This window comes from Nelumbo lutea, chromosome 5 (genome assembly GCF_056320005.1).
Source record: "Nelumbo lutea isolate HS-2025 chromosome 5, American lotus-T2T, whole genome shotgun sequence".
Classification (NCBI taxonomy): Eukaryota; Viridiplantae; Streptophyta; class Magnoliopsida; order Proteales; family Nelumbonaceae; genus Nelumbo; species Nelumbo lutea.
The window spans coordinates 36,209,233-36,226,199 of NC_142688.1; the positions used below are offsets into that span (position 1 = coordinate 36,209,233).

Consider the following 16,967-nt stretch of genomic DNA (forward strand, 5'->3'; position numbering starts at 1 on the left):
CAAAAACAAATTCTTTGTCCTATTAACATTTGAAAACCAAAACCACATACACAACAAAGAGAGATCAACGGATTTTATTTTGAGAAACAACTCAGGTTGAAAATTTTTAAAACCATTAGACCAAATCACCAGTGAATTAAAAAATTCATAAGAAGACCTAGGGTTGGTATAGTCATTAGTCGTTGGGAGTTGGGCAGTTTCAAATAGTGTTTAGAAAACCGGATAGGACCAGACAAACCAGTTGAACTGTGACCCAGGTCCTGATCGGTTCCATCACACCCCAGTAAATAGACTTGCTAAAAACCCATTGAAAATTAGTTGACTGACCGGTTTAATTGGAAAATCGGTGAACTAGTCCTGGTTTCCTAAAACCGCTCAGGTCCATACATAAGCGAAATCTCAAAAATTTTGTTAATAAGATTTGAGCCCAAGAACTCTTATTTTCATAGATCGCTTAATATCACTAATCCACCTGTTATGCTAATTAATGACTATTTATTGTACATATTACATAATTATGCACATATTTTAAAGAAAATATAAGTTAATTTAAAAATTAAGAAAGCATGCCATCCATCCACCATATTTAAGTATATTAAAAATTGTAAAATATATTATATAGTATTTATATGACCTGTAACATATATATATTATGCCATTATGATTCAAGTCTAGCTAGTGACTTTAATGGAACTTCTGACCCGTGAACCTCTCCTTTTCCAGTTCTATGCCTTGTCCGGTTCTGAACATTAGTTTCAAATATTACTCGTCAAATTAAAACTAGAAAGATGAAGAAGAACATATAAGACCAAGTCGCACCGTTAGTTCAAGTTTTGGGTCAGACATTCTCTGGGTCAAGCGATTAGTCATCAAGAAACTAGCAATACAACCTGGCATGTAGGGCTCCCTGTTCCCACCGAAGTCATAGACGCAGAATACATCATCAGCGTCTAAATTCCCCGAACGAGATAGACGGGGAGGATCCTCTACGTCATGTATAGCTTTTCTTAACGATATAGCTTTTCTTATAGAACTTTTAATAAATGGAGAAGAACGTAGATGTTGAATGGACACTTTATTAAATTAATTCATCTATATCTCCAAACCTTAAATGAAATATTAATGCTCCATTTGACTTAATGTTTCTCCTATATATACCCCCTCCCCCTCTCCATACAACACAGATTATAAACCCCAAGAAGAAACGTTCTTGGGCTTCTTATCTTCTTCTTTTTCTTCTTGGTTTTCTTCCTAATAATCTACTACTCCATAGCCTTCAATTGCTTCCACTTTCTTCCATTCTTTCACAAGTATGGAAATTGAAGAATCCATGACAGAAAGTATCCATAGTGACTCAAAATTTGATGGATACCATGGAGATAATCATGCTAGGAAAATGTTCCAAGCCCTGGTTAGAAATCCATCGGTGCGAAGATATGCATCAGATGTTTCAGATGAATCACTCGACAAAACAAAACCCATTAAGATGCTTCAGATGGGCGTGGATAAGAACGATCCTGCTGAGACTAAGTTTGCATGGCTGCGTTCACAGTTGGTTGGAGCCGATGTCGAATTCGACACCCCCTTCGGAAAACGCCTTCTTACCTATGCTGATCATACTGCTTCTGGAAGAGGACTTCGCTACATTGAAGATTATATCACCAACGATGTTCTTCCCTTTTATGGTTAGCTTTCTGAATTATCATTTCTTCTATAAAATTTTCCTTTTCTTTTCCAACAAAGTCTTTTTTTTTATTTGGGTTAATAGAAAGAAGCTTCTGATTGCCATTATATCTTCATCTGTGTGTAGGGAACACTCACACAAGCGACAGCTTCGTGGGATACAAAACAACAAAGACGGTACATGAGGCAACGAATTATATCAAGAGTTGCTTAGGAGGCGGAATTGACGATGCACTCATCTTCTGTGGCTCCGGCACCACAGCCGCGATCAAGCGTCTCCAAGAGGTGATGGGAATTGCAGTTCCCTCGATCATGAGAGAGAGAATGCTGAAGACCCTGAAGAATGAGGAGAGATGGGTGGTATTCGTTGGGCCATTCGAGCACCACTCCAATGTCTTATCATGGCGTCAGAGCCTAGCGGAGGTGATCGAGATTGGACTTAATGAAGAGGGTTTTCTAGATATGGCATCTCTGAAGCATCAACTTGAGAGTTATAAATCCTCCAATCGTCCTATGTTGGGTTCATTCTCAGCCTGTAGCAACGTCACCGGAGTCTACTCAGACACACGAGCTATTGCTCGTCTCCTTCATCAACATGGTGCCTTTGCATGCTTTGACTTCGCTGCTAGGTATGCGTTTGGGCCTTTCTGGCTCTGGGTGCATATATATATCCTTGTCGCGATATTAGTTCAAACTCTTCAGTTTTCTCAGCCTCTTTTGCCATGGTCAAGTGTGTGATATTTTGCATCTCTGTCTGAATTGATGCAGTGGTCCATATGTAGAGATCGACATGCGATCAGGAGAGCTGGATGGCTATGATGCTCTCTTTCTTAGCCCACATAAGTTCCTTGGTGGGCCTGGAACTCCTGGCCTCCTCCTGATGAGCACGGCCTTGTATCAGTTGAGATTTTCTCCTCCATCAACTTGTGGAGGAGGGACTGTCAGCTTTGTCAATGGCTTCTCTGAAAGGGTAAGCCCCATGTGATCACTTTTCTTTTAAGAGAACTCTGTGATTTGATCAAACCTCATTCATCAGTTGCTAAGATAATATGCAAACCTGATTTGTAGGATACCTTATATTATGAAGACATAGAAGAGAGAGAAGATGCCGGGACCCCACCCATCATCCAAAAGATCAGAGCAGCTTTAGCTTTCTGGGTGAAGGAATACATTGGTTACAGTGTGATTGAAGAACAGGAACATGTCTTTGTAAATGCAGCCCTCAGAAGGCTTCTCCCCAACCCAAACATATGGGTGTTAGGAAATACAAAAGCAAAGAGACTATCAATCATCTCTTTCCTTGTTTTCACCACCACAAATTCTTCAATGGAGGAGGGAGAAGATGGTAGCAGAAGAGTAAGAGACAGAGGACTCAACATGTGGAGGGAGTCAGGGAGCAAGAGGGATAAGCCTCTCCACGGGCCTTTTGTGGCCAAACTGCTGAATGATCTCTTTGGCATACAGGCCAGAGGCGGGTGTGCTTGCGCCGGTCCTTATGGTCACCTTCTGCTCGATGTCAAAGAGACTCTTTCGCTTGCCTTTCGGTCTGCCGTCCAAAAGGTATGTCTATTGTTTATTACTGATTCACAATCATCAATATTGGCTCAAATGAAGCAAATTGACGTTGAGTGATCATTTGTCACCCCACTTCGTAAGTTGATTATTTGATCTTATTTCCATTATTTTGTAGGGCTACTCTGGTGTGAAACCTGGATGGACGAGAGTTAGCTTCCCCTATTACATGTCCATTGAAGAATTCGAGTTCATCCTGGCTGCAATGGAATTTCTGGCGATATATGGACAGCGATTCCTTCCGCTGTATCATTTCAACTGGAAGACTGGCAACTGGACTTTCAAGAAGAGAGCATTCGTGGAGAAACAAATAGGGGAAGTGCATGAGCTTGACTTCAGTAAATTGTTGTTAGCTTATAAGAAGGCTAACGGAGTTGTTGATAAGTATGCATCCTACCTTGAGACTGCTAGAAACATAGCGAATTCCCTTCCGCAGTTTCCTCCTCCACGAAAGGTGCCGAAAGACATTGATCTCAGCCTTGTTCACTTTAGGGTCTAGGTCCCCTCTCTGCTGTCCTTTTGTGGACCTGGACTCACCTGCACATACAGAAGAAAAATAAATAGGAAAATTAGGATTACATCCCGTAATCCTTAGGGAATTACAGCTCGTAATCCCTAGGCTCAGTATTGTATGGGAAAAAAAATTACATATATATGTAAGAAGAGAAAGATTACATCTTGTAATCGTTCTTGTAAGTAGAGAAGATTTACAACTATAACAAGTTGACTGTACGTTGAGTTTTTGCCTTGTATTTACTTGTACCAAGAAATATGACTTTTATTATTGTCCCTTGATTATTTTTTTTTCACTTGTTCGCATAATTTGATAGAATTCACTCAAGAAAAGAGAAGGGAAAAGGTCTAGTATCTGGTTCGTTATTCACTTTGAAATTCACTAATTGGTGTTTCATTCAATGGACTCTTCCAAGCAAATTTTCACGTCTCCGGTCTGTATGGATATTGCTGCAAAGGGTGGTTATTTCTTCTCCTTAAATTTCAACTGATTATTTTTTAGTTAAATTTCTGAAACCTTCCTTTAAATTTGGTAATTGCAATCACCTCCCTTCAATTTTATGACATTTTCAAGTAGACCCCCTTTTTTAAAATCTTTTAACAAAAAACATGGAAATGTCCAACATGCCCATGCAGTTACTATTGAAACTGGTTTCTATAGTAAAAACAATACAAATTTTATGAACAACAATAAAAAAAGGAGAATTGAAAGATGCAGTTTTACCTTTGAACATTGATATGAAAGAAAAATTTAGAAAATAAATATATTTTGGAAAGGCTTGGGGTAGTGATTGATATGAAAAGAAAAATACAAAAATAATTAAACATTTTGGTCAAAGTAACCACATGGGCATTTTGGACTTTTTCGTGCCTCTTGTTAGAGGATTCTAAGAGAGGGGGGTCCAATTACAATTGCGTCAAAAAATTCAGGGAAGGTGATTGCAATTATCAAATTTTAGGGGAGGTTTTAGCAATTTACCCTATTTTTTTTTTCTTCTGAAAATTCTAATGCCCCATTTGGCATTCCCCGTGTGAGGGAATGACTATTCCCTCCCCCTCCATTGGAAATAAAATCCATGTTTTCAATTTCCATTCCCATTCCTATTTGAAGCAAAGAGGCTATGGGAATAAACCATTCCGACTGATTTCAATTCCGAAAGACTCTGAATCAGATTTTGATTCCGATTCCAACTGTGAGCCAAACTGTCCCTAGGTGTCTAATCCAAGGTCGGGATAAGCATAAATAGCTTTGAATATGGCTTGGGGCATTAAATGGGTGGTTTTTCATTCAAGACTGAACGACCGTTTCCAATGTCAAAGAAAAACCTGACTCTTTCTTCACTATTTCCATATTTTATAGTTTTGTTTTGTGAGATAACTTGTTTAAAGTCGAGTTTCTGGTTATATATATATATATTTATTTATTTATACTGTTATTACGTATTTTAAGTATTATGTGTTCTTGGTTCTATAATGAGGTTTGTTCTGGTTTGGGAGAAAGGTCTTGATTTACATGAAAATTTGTCTTAGTTTCTTTAGAATACTTAAATGTGATTCTTGATTTAGAGAGTATGATTTGGTGATGTAGACAACTATAAAATTCTGTTGTTGGAAAGTTGGAAAGGAAAAGACCCAGTAATGAAATGTTCCCAGCATTTTGTTCCATAAAGTTAAGATAGCCTTATAACCATTAGTATCCTATAATAACTCAACTCAGCCAACTTTCATAGACAATTTACCATATTTTCAAACAATCAATACATACACACACTATATGTATTATCTTTTAACGATATGCATTAATGTTTAAAACTATAAAAAATTTAACGTTTCAGTAACCTAAAAACCAATAAAAAACCCTGGTCCTAGTTAATCTTGAAGGTGGAAGCCATAGAATGGTGGGTTGCCATCATTTGGGTTCGGACATTCGAACCCTGTTGCAGGTGCTATCTTCTTATATCTAAGCTTTTGTCTTGAAATTATTTGTCAATGTTTAGAAATATCTTCTTAAATATCTTATTAACTAAATTAAGATAAAACCATTTTAATAAGTTGTAGAAGATTACATGAGAAAAAGATAAAATCATGCTTTCACAAAAATTCTTAATTAACTTTATGAATAAAGAGAAAAAAAAACTCAAATAACAGAATCACGAAACAAAATTCAAGTTTTACGTGAATTTGACTATGATATGGAAAAGATATGATATTTGAAAATTTTGACTAATCAACTGCAATCATAAAAGTGGTGTTCAATCAGATAATATTTATAAAAATTCATACATGGATTTTGATTGATCAAAATTCTTTCCGTTCCGCATCATAAATTTTCCCTAAATTAAAAGATAAAAAATAACAAAGTCGTTGATTAGCGTGAAACCAACAGCAAATAAGGACAAAAAAAAAAAAAACAAAAAAAAAAAACAGAAAAAGAAAAGCGGTGAAGGAAAGTAAGAGGATTGACCGATCGTTGAATCAAACAAGCTCAAGCTGCCCTTGGTCCAGGCCTTTACATTGGTCATGTCAACCAACCATTTTCCCATATAGAAAAATCCTCCATGTGGACAATTAAATATGAAAAACAAGAACCACGTCTTCACCGAGTAAGGAAAAACCACTTGACGAGTTGAACGAGTCGAACGAGGCTGACGATTATTATTATTATTATTATTATTATTATTATTATTATTTTTGGTACAGTAGACTTACGATTACGATCCGATTAATCTCTGTTGATTCCAATTTTAATTCCATGTAGCGTGTCTGCAGAGGAATGCTCATTGATTGTCAAATCGAAGAGCACAATCCCAGCAAGCAATAATTGAGTTTACCATCACTTTTGGTCAATACCTCTGAAATCTAATACAATAGAACGACTTGACTTTTTCTCTCGTCACTTCATTTTCGTCTATATATTCTGCCTTCTCTCCCAGCCCATTACAAACAGAGTATCCCAAACAAACCCTTCTTGTTCTGGCTATTCTTCTCTGTTTCCTTGCTCTCATTATAACAACTATTTCATAATCTTCAAGAGCTTCTTTCTTTCTTCCACCTTTTCGCAAGCATGGAAATTGAAGAAGTTTCGACGACTGAGAGCGTCTATGGTGGTGAGCCAATAACAGATGGATCCCTCGGTGACAATTATGCCAGGAAATTGTTTCAAGCCCTGGTAAGAAACCCTTCTGTACGAAGATATGCATCAGACTCCGATGATTCCTTCAGCCAAACGAAGCCCATTAAGATGCTTCAGATGGGCGTGGATAGAAGCGCTCTTGCTCAGACGAAATTCGAGTGGTTGCGCTCACAGCTGGTAGGAGGCGATGTTGAATTTGACACCCCTTTCGGGAAACGCCTCCTTACTTATGCTGACCACACTGCTTCTGGGAGGGGTCTTCGCTACATTGAAGATTACATCACCAATGATGTTCTTCCTTACTATGGTAAGCTCTTTCTGGGTTCTTTGCTTTCTTTTTACTACTTTCTTCCTTGATGAATTCAAGGTATTACATTTCTATGATTCCTTTGATCGATTCATTACTTGATAATTTTGTATTTATTATTATGTGTGAGACTTATTGAAACTCATTTGTTATACGCAGGAAACACTCACACAGGTGATAGTTTCGTGGGGCACATGACGACGAAGACGGTACACGAGGCAACACAGTACATCAAGAGTTGCTTAGGGGGTGGCATTGACGATGCGCTGATATTCTGTGGCTCCGGAACCACCGCTGCCATCAAGCGTCTTCAAGAGGTGATGGGAATTGCAGTTCCATCAATCATCAGGGACAGAATGCTGAAGACCCTAAAGAATGAGGAGAGATGGGTTGTATTCGTTGGGCCATTCGAGCACCATTCCAATGTCTTATCATGGCGACAGAGCCTTGCGGAGGTGGTTGAGATTGGGATCAATGAAGAGGGATTGGTGGATATGGCAGCTCTGAAACATCAACTTGAGACTTATAAATCCACCAATCGTCCTATGTTGGGTTCATTCTCAGCTTGTAGCAATGTCACCGGAGTGTACTCGGACACTCGAGGCATTGCTAGGCTCCTTCATCAACATGGTGCCTTTGCTTGCTTTGACTTCGCTGCTAGGTATGCATTTGGCGTTCTGTGGGTGTTTTCTCTAATGGATCCTTAATTAGTCATCAAGTGTGTGATATTTATTGTACATGATCTGCTTGAACTTGAATTGGTGCATGCAGTGGTCCATATGTGGAGATCGACATGCGATCAGGAGAGCTGGATGGCTATGATGCTCTTTTCCTTAGCCCACATAAGTTCCTTGGTGGGCCTGGAACCCCTGGCATCCTTCTGATGAGCACAGCTTTGTATCAGTTGAGATTTTCTCCCCCATCAACTTGTGGAGGGGGGACTGTCAGCTTTGTCAATAGCTTCTCTGAAAGGGTGAGTCCCACATGCATGGATCCGTGCATTATCTTTGAAGAGAACCATGAATTTATCAATCAAATATCAGTCAGTTCCTAAGATAATGATATATATGCAAACCTGATTTGTAGGATACCTTATATTATGAAGACATAGAAGAGAGAGAAGATGCCGGGACCCCACCCATCATCCAAAAGATCCGAGCAGCTTTAGCTTTCTGGGTGAAGGAATACATTGGTTATAGTGTGATTGAAGAACAAGAACATGTGTTTGTAAATGCAGCCCTCAGAAGGCTTCTCCCCAACCCAAACATATGGGTGTTGGGGAATACAAGCGTAAAGCGACTATCAATCATATCTTTCCTTATGTACACCACTACAAATTCTTCTTCTTCAGAGGAGGGTGAAGATGGTAGAAGAGTAAGAGACAGAGGACTCAACATGTGGAGAGAGTCGGGGAACAAAAGAGATAAGCCTCTTCATGGGCCTTTTGTTGCAAAGCTGCTGAACGATCTCTTCGGCATTCAGTCCAGAGGCGGGTGTGCTTGTGCCGGCCCTTACGGACACCTTTTGCTTGATGTCAACGAGTCTCTCTCCCTTGCTTTCCGATCTGCCATTCAGAAGGTAAATTGTTTCTTCCGGCCCATCCAACTCTACATGGGCCTTGCAACATTGACCCATCTTACTTCACAGGCTGACTATTTGTTGTGTTACTGTTTGTCACTATTTTGAAGGGCTATGCTGGGGTAAAACCTGGATGGACGAGAGTTAGCTTTCCCTACTACATGTCCATAGAAGAGTTGGAGTTCATCCTAGCTGCCATGGAATTCGTAGCTTTATATGGCCAACGTTTCCTTCCGCTGTATCATTTCAACTGGAAGACAGGCAACTGGACCTTCAAAAAGAAAGCATTCGTGGATATTCAAACAGGGGAGGAACGAGAGCTCGACTTCAGCAGATTGTCGTTGGCCAATAGGATGGCTACAGGAGTGGTTAATAAGTATGCATCGTACCTAGAGACTGCTAAACATATAGCGAATTCCCTCCCCAAGTTCCCTCGCCCACGTAAGGTGCCAAAAGACATTGATCCTGGCCTTGTTCACTTCAGGGTCTAGCCCCTCTCTCTGGTGCCTTTTTGGAGCTGAACCCAGCAACGTTGAAGTAAAATAAGTGTGGAGAGGATTGCATCCCGTAATCCTTTTGCATAGAATTGTATGAAAAGAAACAAAATAAGACAAGTTTACATCTTGTAATCATTCAACTGTGTAATCAAGATTCTTTCTTTTCAATAAATTCATTAGTTAATATTATATCATCCACCACATTTTGCATTAGGGCTGAAGTGGGATTTGGCCTAGTTCGGCCCTGCCTTAATTTTGACCTGTTGGAATTCTTCACACAACCCTGTGCCTAATGACATACTAATCACAAAATTGTACCACCTTAATTTCATGCCAGTAACATTTGTATTCACTGACCTCACCTAATAGCTTGAGTTTTTGGGTTTAATCGTTCTAAATGAAAATCAATTTGGACGGATTGGACGGATCAACAAGACATTGAATTTGGATGGACTGGATGGACCAATATGACATATTAGACTGGACCTGGTCCATCCATAATAAATTTATATTGGATTGAGCCAATATCTGGTCCATTGATAGAAGATAAGAGCATAGGTGTCAATGGATCAGGGTTGAGTTAGAAACCAATATAAATTAACAGGAATTTGAACAGATTGGGCAGTCTCTGAACTGGTCCAAAATGATCCAAAAAAATCATTGGACTGGATTGGACTAGGTCCATTTGTAATGGATTCGCATTGGACTGGATCAGATTGGATCAAATCCAGTCCAATTGACACCCATATTCCAAGTATTAGGCCCTTATTGCCCTCAGTATAATTAACTAAATTTTAGCACAAGATATGCATGGACTTATATTTCTCCATACTTTAAGTCTGATGAGTTTTCTTATTGGGGGGCGTACTAAAAAATAAAAACCTATTCAGGAACTTTACCTAATAGATTAATCTTTTACGTTGAATTGGTGCCAGCTAGATAGTTGGGATGAGGTTGAAAGTTGTTGGTCTCCACTGGTTGCTTCCTACCACTGCTGCGTGAAAAAGGAGAAGACAATAGGGTTTGGGGTGTCTTCTCCATTCGTAGGGGTGTAAATGGTCATTTAATTTTTTTTTTTATAATAGTTTTGTCCCACCACTTATTTTAATTACTTATTTGAATATTTAGTTATTTTAAGTGATATAAAACAGTTACATAGTCCATTAAGATTAGGGGTGCAAGTCCCGCTGTATTAGCTAGGTTGGATTTAGATCAACCCTAACCCAATCCAAGCTGTGGAATCCCAACCATAAACAGAACCCAATTCAAACTGTTTTGCGGGTTGGGCTGGGTTTGGATTGGGCATGGCCAATTGGATATGATTGAGGTTGGGCTGACTTTTCTAATTCCTTTTGCCAATAAATGCTCTTATATCCTAGACTCAAAACAACTACAAATTCTCCATAAAACTTTGAGGGCCTGAGTATGTGGAGAGACGAGGAAAACATATCTAAACTTTAATCCAATAGAGAAAAAAAGTTGGAAATAAAATGAAGCAAAGCTAAATAGGAATAAGATCCAACGGGTGGCAGAGAATGGTTAAAACTTGGGCTCATATTCCATGTAAAGAAGGTCTAATAGAATTCATTTAATATTGATGAGAAGATTACGACTCAATCAACTCTAACTTCTTCATCCTAATTATCAAATCTTATCTCCATATTCCTAAAGCCTTGTTCGTTTCATCTTATTAGTGTTTGTTCACATTTAATCTTGGAAAATTGCGGTAGTAGTGATTGTTTACCCAAGGAAATTGATACTTGAACATATATAGGGAAATTGATCGATTACCAGGGTTGACCGATTTACTTCCGCGAGATAGGTATAAGCAAACGAGACCTAAGTTGCATATGACATGCCAACCTCTTATTTATAATGTAGTTCCAACCAAGAAAAGACACTTGTTTTCATGACACTAAGAATTTGCCCCTTTTCCTCTCAGAAATCTCAAACCATCCTTGTCTCCATCTAGGAGGGTAAGTATATGTGGTATAATTAATGCTTACTTGTTCATATCCCCATACGACAGTTAATTCCACCCGCCCAAAAAGGAAGGAGAGGAAATAGAAGGAAAATTAATATGGCCACTTGGAGGATCTTTAGCCATTAAGTTTGGGTACAAGCCGCTATGTTTGGCTAAAAGAAGGCCTAAAGTGGCTATTGACCTCCCAAAAAGAAGCATAGCTAAACCATATTTCCCAAGAACCTTCAAACACTACCAAGCTTTTGTCCCTTAGAAAGACAGGAGCTCCCTGACATTCAGAAACACCACCAACACACACACGCCGCAGGCAGCACTAGCACCACCATGACCAGTATGAGCTCCGAGCCCCAACAAGAGAGATCCAGTTGAAGCAAGAAATGGCATGGATACCTCAGGCCGAGGAACAGCACTCGTCACAACCACTGCGAGAAGAAACAAGCACAGTCACGCCGGAGTCGGAGATGCAATTAGTTGTCCATCCCCACGTCTCTCTGGAAGAGCCAAAACCTCAGAAAAAACCATCGAAATCTATCAAACTTTTCAGGCGCTTTCGTTTGGTGTTCAGGGCATTCCCCGTCATCACACCCGGCTGTAAGATGCCTATACATCCCCGCAAGTCCCATGAAGACCACATACGTGGAGGAATTCGTATGACAGGCACCCTCTTTGGATATCGCAAGGCTCGTGCCAACCTCGCCATCCAAGAAAGCTCCAGGTGTCTTCCCATGCTCGTACTTGAGCTTGCTATCCCCACAGCCAAGCTGCTCCAAGAGATGGGAATGGGCCTCGCCAGGATTGCGCTCGAGTGCGAGAAGCACGCTGCAGAGAAGGCAAAACGACTCATCGATGAGCCTGTCTGGATTATGTTTTGGAACGGCAGAAAAGTGGGCTATAGTGTGCGGAGAGACCCAACAGAGAATGACTTAAACGTCATGCAACTGCTCCATGCTGTGTCAATTGGTGCAGGTGTGCTACCTACAGACACAGCGGGCTCGCCAGATGGAGAGCTAGCCTACACCCGAACGCACATTGAGCGTGTGGTTGTGTCCAAGGACTCCGAGACATTCTACATGATGAACCCAGATGGCAAAAGTGGCCCCGAGCTCAGCATCTTCCTTATCAGGATCTGAAATTTCTATCGATCGAACACCTTCATTTCCAATTGATGAAAAGCAAAGGATTACATGAAGCATGCATGATGGCTGCTACTACTACTAGACACTAATTGTTGCAAGAGTAAGAAGGGAGAAGATAAGGATGTTAAAGGCCAATTAAGTCCCAAAGTCTAACGGTACGACCATCTCTCCATCGAAGCTCATCAACAGTATATTGCTTCTCTAAGTCCAGCTGAAGCTCCTTCAATTCCTTCTGTTTCTCTATTCGAAGGAGACCACTGCCATTTTTATCGTCAGGTCTGTGCTCCACTTTGAGGTTGCTCTTCACATCCTAGAATTGGCCATGCACAGGTACCAAGGCAATCTCTGACTAAAATTGTTGTGTTGGGAAGGTTTGAAAAATTCTAACAAATATATTTTCATTGACAAAAGAAAAAGATCAATTGTAGATATTTACCTTTTATTGTAAATACTTCTGATCATCATAACGCTACAAACAGAAAAGAAGAAACAAATGGAAAAGGAACCATATGAATTATACGATAGGTCTATTGGATTTCTCCTGTCTCTCTCTCGATCCAAATCGATGACTATGGATGGCAACGGGGCGGGTAGGGGGGGTGGGGGGGGGGGGGGGGCAGGCACTCACCGTTCCCGCCCCGTCCTCGGTATCGGGTGAAGAATCAACCCCCATCCTCGGCCCTGTTGGGTACGGGGAATCCCCGACATGTACCCGCCCCGCAATTAACTACAGAAGAAGATTTAGAGGTAAAAGCAACAGAATTACAGAAGTCAAGAAGGAGGGAAACCCTTAGAGGTAAAAGCAACAGAACTACAGAAGAAGCTTTCAATTCACAGAAGTCACGAAGAAGCAACAGACTACAGAAGAAGCAACAGAACTACAGAAGTCACGAACGAAAAGTACCAGTTAGAGCTGTTTTCAAAACAAATTAAAAACTGGTTTACTCTGTGCTAGGGTGGTTGGCGGCTGGCGGTCGGTGGTTCTACGGTGGCGGTGGCGCCCGGCGGTCGAGAGTACAAGACTTCTTACTTCTTAGTTTCTTAGTCTGCAAAAATGATGGTTGCTTGCAGACTGCGAACTGCGGTTGCAGACTGAGCCGCAACTCTGTGCACTGTGCTATGGCGATCGGCGGTTCTACGGTGGCGGCGATGCCCGGCGGTCGGCGGTTGTGTTGTGCGACACTGCGGTTCTGCGAGCGAAGAAGTTGAACAGTGAAGTGTGAAATTCTGTCGACTGAATACAATTTTACCCTAATAATTTAATACACTAATACACACTATATATAAAAGGGGTATAATTGTAAATTACAACCGGGGTTGGGGCGGGTTCGGGGATTTATAGGCAGACTCCATCCCCGCCCCGTCCCTGGTTCAGGGCAAAAAAAATTCTCCGAACCCGACCCGCATGCATTTGTAACGGGAGAAAATCTACCCCATTTAGAGCGTTTCGGGTCGGGGACCCGGTTTCGATGACCACTCTAATTTAGAAGCAAATATATATAAAATGAGAAAAAACCGAAAAAAAGAATAAAGGAGAGAGTTGAAATAAGAAAAGAGATAAGCGTAAATTACAAAGATTCATACTTTTTTTTTTTTTTTTTTGGAAAACCCCTTATACTATGGGGTTAGTGACAAATACCCATTTAACTTTCGTTTGTGACAAAGACCCTGATTGTTAAATCAGATGATGGAATGCATTAAATTATCAAAATGCCCATCTCAATTTTTCTTATTTTCTTTTTCTTTTCATTTTCTCTTAAACCCTAATTGACCAAAAAGTCGTTTTTAAATACTTGATTTATTTTAGTAACATAAATGTCTTCTTCATTTTAAAATAAAAAAATTATGCACTCCTTTTTCCAATAAATCAAGAATTTTTTTTTCCATTTCCGTCGCTCTGTGTTTTGTTGTTGAGACATTAGAAGACATGGGAAGAAGACAGGGGTTAGTAGATGAAGAAAACATGGGAAGAAAACAACAGATCTGGCCTTCGTAGATGATGAAGATAACTTCGAATACAATGGATTTGACCTTCGCAGAGGATGAAGAAGACAACTTCAGACTCTTGGCCATGAGGCGACTAAAACACAGAAAGAAAGAGAGAGATCTTGATAAAAAATACAAAAAAGAAAAGATGAACAAAGCATTTCTTCCCGTCGAAAAGAATGGCTTCTGGCCGATGAACGACCATTTCTTTCCCCTAACACAAGGAGACCAATGACTTAAAAGCAGGTATAAAAATTGTCGTCGATCATCGATGGTCATGGTTCTGGTCGTACCTTAGCCAGAGATCCCATGGGAACGACATCGGCGACATGACCTTTGTGGACGTAGGTAGGTGTTGATGGTTAGCTACTCAAGGTTGAGAGGAAGAGTCGGATATCATTTTCCCAAACTTTTCTTTTCTCATTGGGGTCACACCATTCCAGTGCGAGCCTACTTCATTGTTTATGGGCACCCATGTCCGATGGTTTCCCATCCAATCCACTCAAGCAAACGCTTTAAAAAGAGAATCTAATGGAAATATTCCCATTCCCATCGCAAGAGCCAAACATGCCATAAATTTATATATTTCAACAGAAATCTCTACTATTTTATTTGAATATTGGATCCAACCTAAAATATGTAAAGATCTATTAGAGCAACTATGACGGCTTCAATGTTATATTTTGATAATTAATCGAATCATAAATCATTCAAATAATTAAGAAATTGATAGTTTGGGGATTAAAAAAAAAAAATAAACAGTTGGATGAGAATCACTTTCGAAGTTAATTGATCGAATTCTAACAAAGGGGGTGTTTATTGCAAAGTGAAAATTCAGGAGGTATTTGTCATTAACCCCATACTACAGGGGGTCTTTCTAATTTACCAAAAAAAAAAAAAATAAAGAGTCAAAAAGAACTTAAAAGAGTCTAACTATTAACAAATAAATTTTTCAGAAGGTAATTTGAAATGAAATGGAAGTAGGTTTTGATGATACCTCTTTAATTTGCAGTGTTTGTTTTGTTTCCCAATGACATTTTCTTCTTTTGGTCATTAGTCATTAGTCATTGTCAGTATGTAGGGGTGGCAGTTTCTCACCCAACCCATTGAATCCACCCAATATCTAACCTACCCAATCCATCCATTTACTTAGCATGTTGGAAATGGGTTGATGACCCATTGGATCAATTTAAATGGTTTAGGTCGGGCCAGGTTGGCGATATCCATTGGGTTAATCATTAATGATACAAGTATGAATTCCTTAACCATTTTTCTTTAATTTTCTTCATTTGTGTGAAATAATTTATTATTAATGCAATAATTTTCTATTAATTATTGACTAAAATTAGTTTTGGCTTGAGTCAATATAGTTTACCCAAATTGACATAAATCCAAATTCAATCGAATGGCCCAATTTGGTCTGATTTGATTCTAGCGCGAATGTCCCAATTGTACCCAACCCAAATCTACCCAAACAACCTAGCAATCTAGGTCAACCCGATTTGGACCGGCGGCCCTGTCCCAAATCTAACCCATGGCAACTTGGTCTGGCTTGACCCAACCAAAGCTGATCCAGTTCAGGTCGAGAAGTCTGATGCGGATCTAGATGTTTTGGATCCAACCAAGTCCAATCAGGATTGGCCGGTCCAACTCAGTTCAACCTGGTTCAGTCCAAAGCCAACTCCAATTTGGGCCAGTCTGGTCTGAACCAATGCAACCCTAATCCGAATGGCATGATCTTCTCATCCTAATTGCTTCAGTCAGCTTGGTCTCGAACCCGTGCCAACCTGATTTGGGTTGATTTGAGTCAACCTGCCATATGACTGAACCTGTTCAACTGGACGGTTGGAATTCAAACAGTTGGAACACTCTTGATGTTATTAGCCTGAAGACAAATTAATTTAGATGGTTCAAGTTGATTTGACTGATTTGAACCTAACTGACTCCACTGAACCTGAAATCCAAACATAATCAAATGACTCTATTTCATTGGATTTTCATTTTAACTACATAAACCAAGTTGTTATAAGATTTATGGGTTGGGTGGATTGGATTGGGTGAAAGCATATTTGAGTTCAATGCAAACCATTTAACATTATCTAATTAGATCATTAATGTGTTGGTGGGTTAAATGCATTGGGTTGAAACTTGACGCAAACCAAACCCAACCCAATCTGCCCAATTGCCACTGTTACATGTATTCATGCACCGGTGGCAAGATTCCTATTCACTATGATATGTAGATAGTCCTAGACTATAAGGTATTACAAATTCAAGAACAAGAATAACTAATAGTTCAATAAAAGAGGAACTTCAATCATTCATTTTTTTTTTTTTGTGGGCAAGACAAATTTTCCATTGGTACTGCAACCAATAGTAGGCTCTTCCCAAGCAGAGCCTAATATACAAAAAATGAATCATTCTTATAATTGGAATAACTATACTGTCATAATGTCTAGCTTGACCAATCACCCTCTGTGAATTTTGATAAATTGATAAAAATGAAGAATTTTAATAAAGAAAAATCTATGATATTGGAAAGACATGATACCTTAAGAACTTTGACCAATCAAATTAC

General features: G+C 39.6%; 3 protein-coding genes across 3 annotated transcripts; all 3 read left to right on the top strand.

Annotated features, from left to right (window-relative positions):
• The first annotated feature begins 1,208 nt into the window (after positions 1 to 1,208).
• On the top strand, positions 1,209 to 4,040 carry LOC148851708 (uncharacterized). The gene is made up of 5 exons (XM_088947509.1): positions 1,209 to 1,685; positions 1,811 to 2,312; positions 2,452 to 2,653; positions 2,752 to 3,243; positions 3,374 to 4,040. Exons 1-5 carry the CDS (start codon positions 1,313 to 1,315, stop codon positions 3,752 to 3,754), a joined length of 1,950 nt encoding a protein of 649 aa, XP_088803635.1. The 5' UTR covers positions 1,209 to 1,312; the 3' UTR covers positions 3,755 to 4,040.
• A 2,686-nt stretch (positions 4,041 to 6,726) lies between these two features.
• LOC148851709 (uncharacterized) lies at positions 6,727 to 9,464 on the top strand. Its single transcript, XM_088947469.1, has 5 exons — positions 6,727 to 7,208; positions 7,368 to 7,869; positions 7,980 to 8,181; positions 8,295 to 8,786; positions 8,897 to 9,464. The coding sequence occupies exons 1-5, from the start codon at positions 6,833 to 6,835 to the stop codon at positions 9,275 to 9,277; spliced, it is 1,953 nt and encodes a 650-aa protein (XP_088803595.1). The 5' UTR covers positions 6,727 to 6,832; the 3' UTR covers positions 9,278 to 9,464.
• A 2,031-nt stretch (positions 9,465 to 11,495) lies between these two features.
• Positions 11,496 to 12,852, top strand: LOC148851710 (protein MIZU-KUSSEI 1-like). The gene has a single exon (XM_088943089.1). The coding sequence runs from the start codon at positions 11,645 to 11,647 to the stop codon at positions 12,395 to 12,397; it is 753 nt and encodes a 250-aa protein (XP_088799215.1). The 5' UTR covers positions 11,496 to 11,644; the 3' UTR covers positions 12,398 to 12,852.
• Positions 12,853 to 16,967: the final 4,115 nt, after the last annotated feature.

Excerpts from the sequence above, each read along its gene's own strand:
- LOC148851709 (XM_088947469.1), top strand. The coding sequence starts at position 6,833 with ATGGAAATTGAAGAAGTTTCGACGACTGAGAGCGTCTATGGTGGTGAG. Across the intron at positions 7,209-7,367 it reads TGATGTTCTTCCTTACTATG|GAAACACTCACACAGGTGAT; the intron begins GTAAGCTCTTTC and ends TGTTATACGCAG. Across the intron at positions 8,787-8,896 it reads TCCGATCTGCCATTCAGAAG|GGCTATGCTGGGGTAAAACC; the intron begins GTAAATTGTTTC and ends ACTATTTTGAAG.
- LOC148851710 (XM_088943089.1), top strand. The coding sequence starts at position 11,645 with ATGGCATGGATACCTCAGGCCGAGGAACAGCACTCGTCACAACCACTG.
- LOC148851708 (XM_088947509.1), top strand. The coding sequence starts at position 1,313 with ATGGAAATTGAAGAATCCATGACAGAAAGTATCCATAGTGACTCAAAA. Across the intron at positions 1,686-1,810 it reads CGATGTTCTTCCCTTTTATG|GGAACACTCACACAAGCGAC; the intron begins GTTAGCTTTCTG and ends ATCTGTGTGTAG. Across the intron at positions 2,313-2,451 it reads TGCTTTGACTTCGCTGCTAG|TGGTCCATATGTAGAGATCG; the intron begins GTATGCGTTTGG and ends GAATTGATGCAG.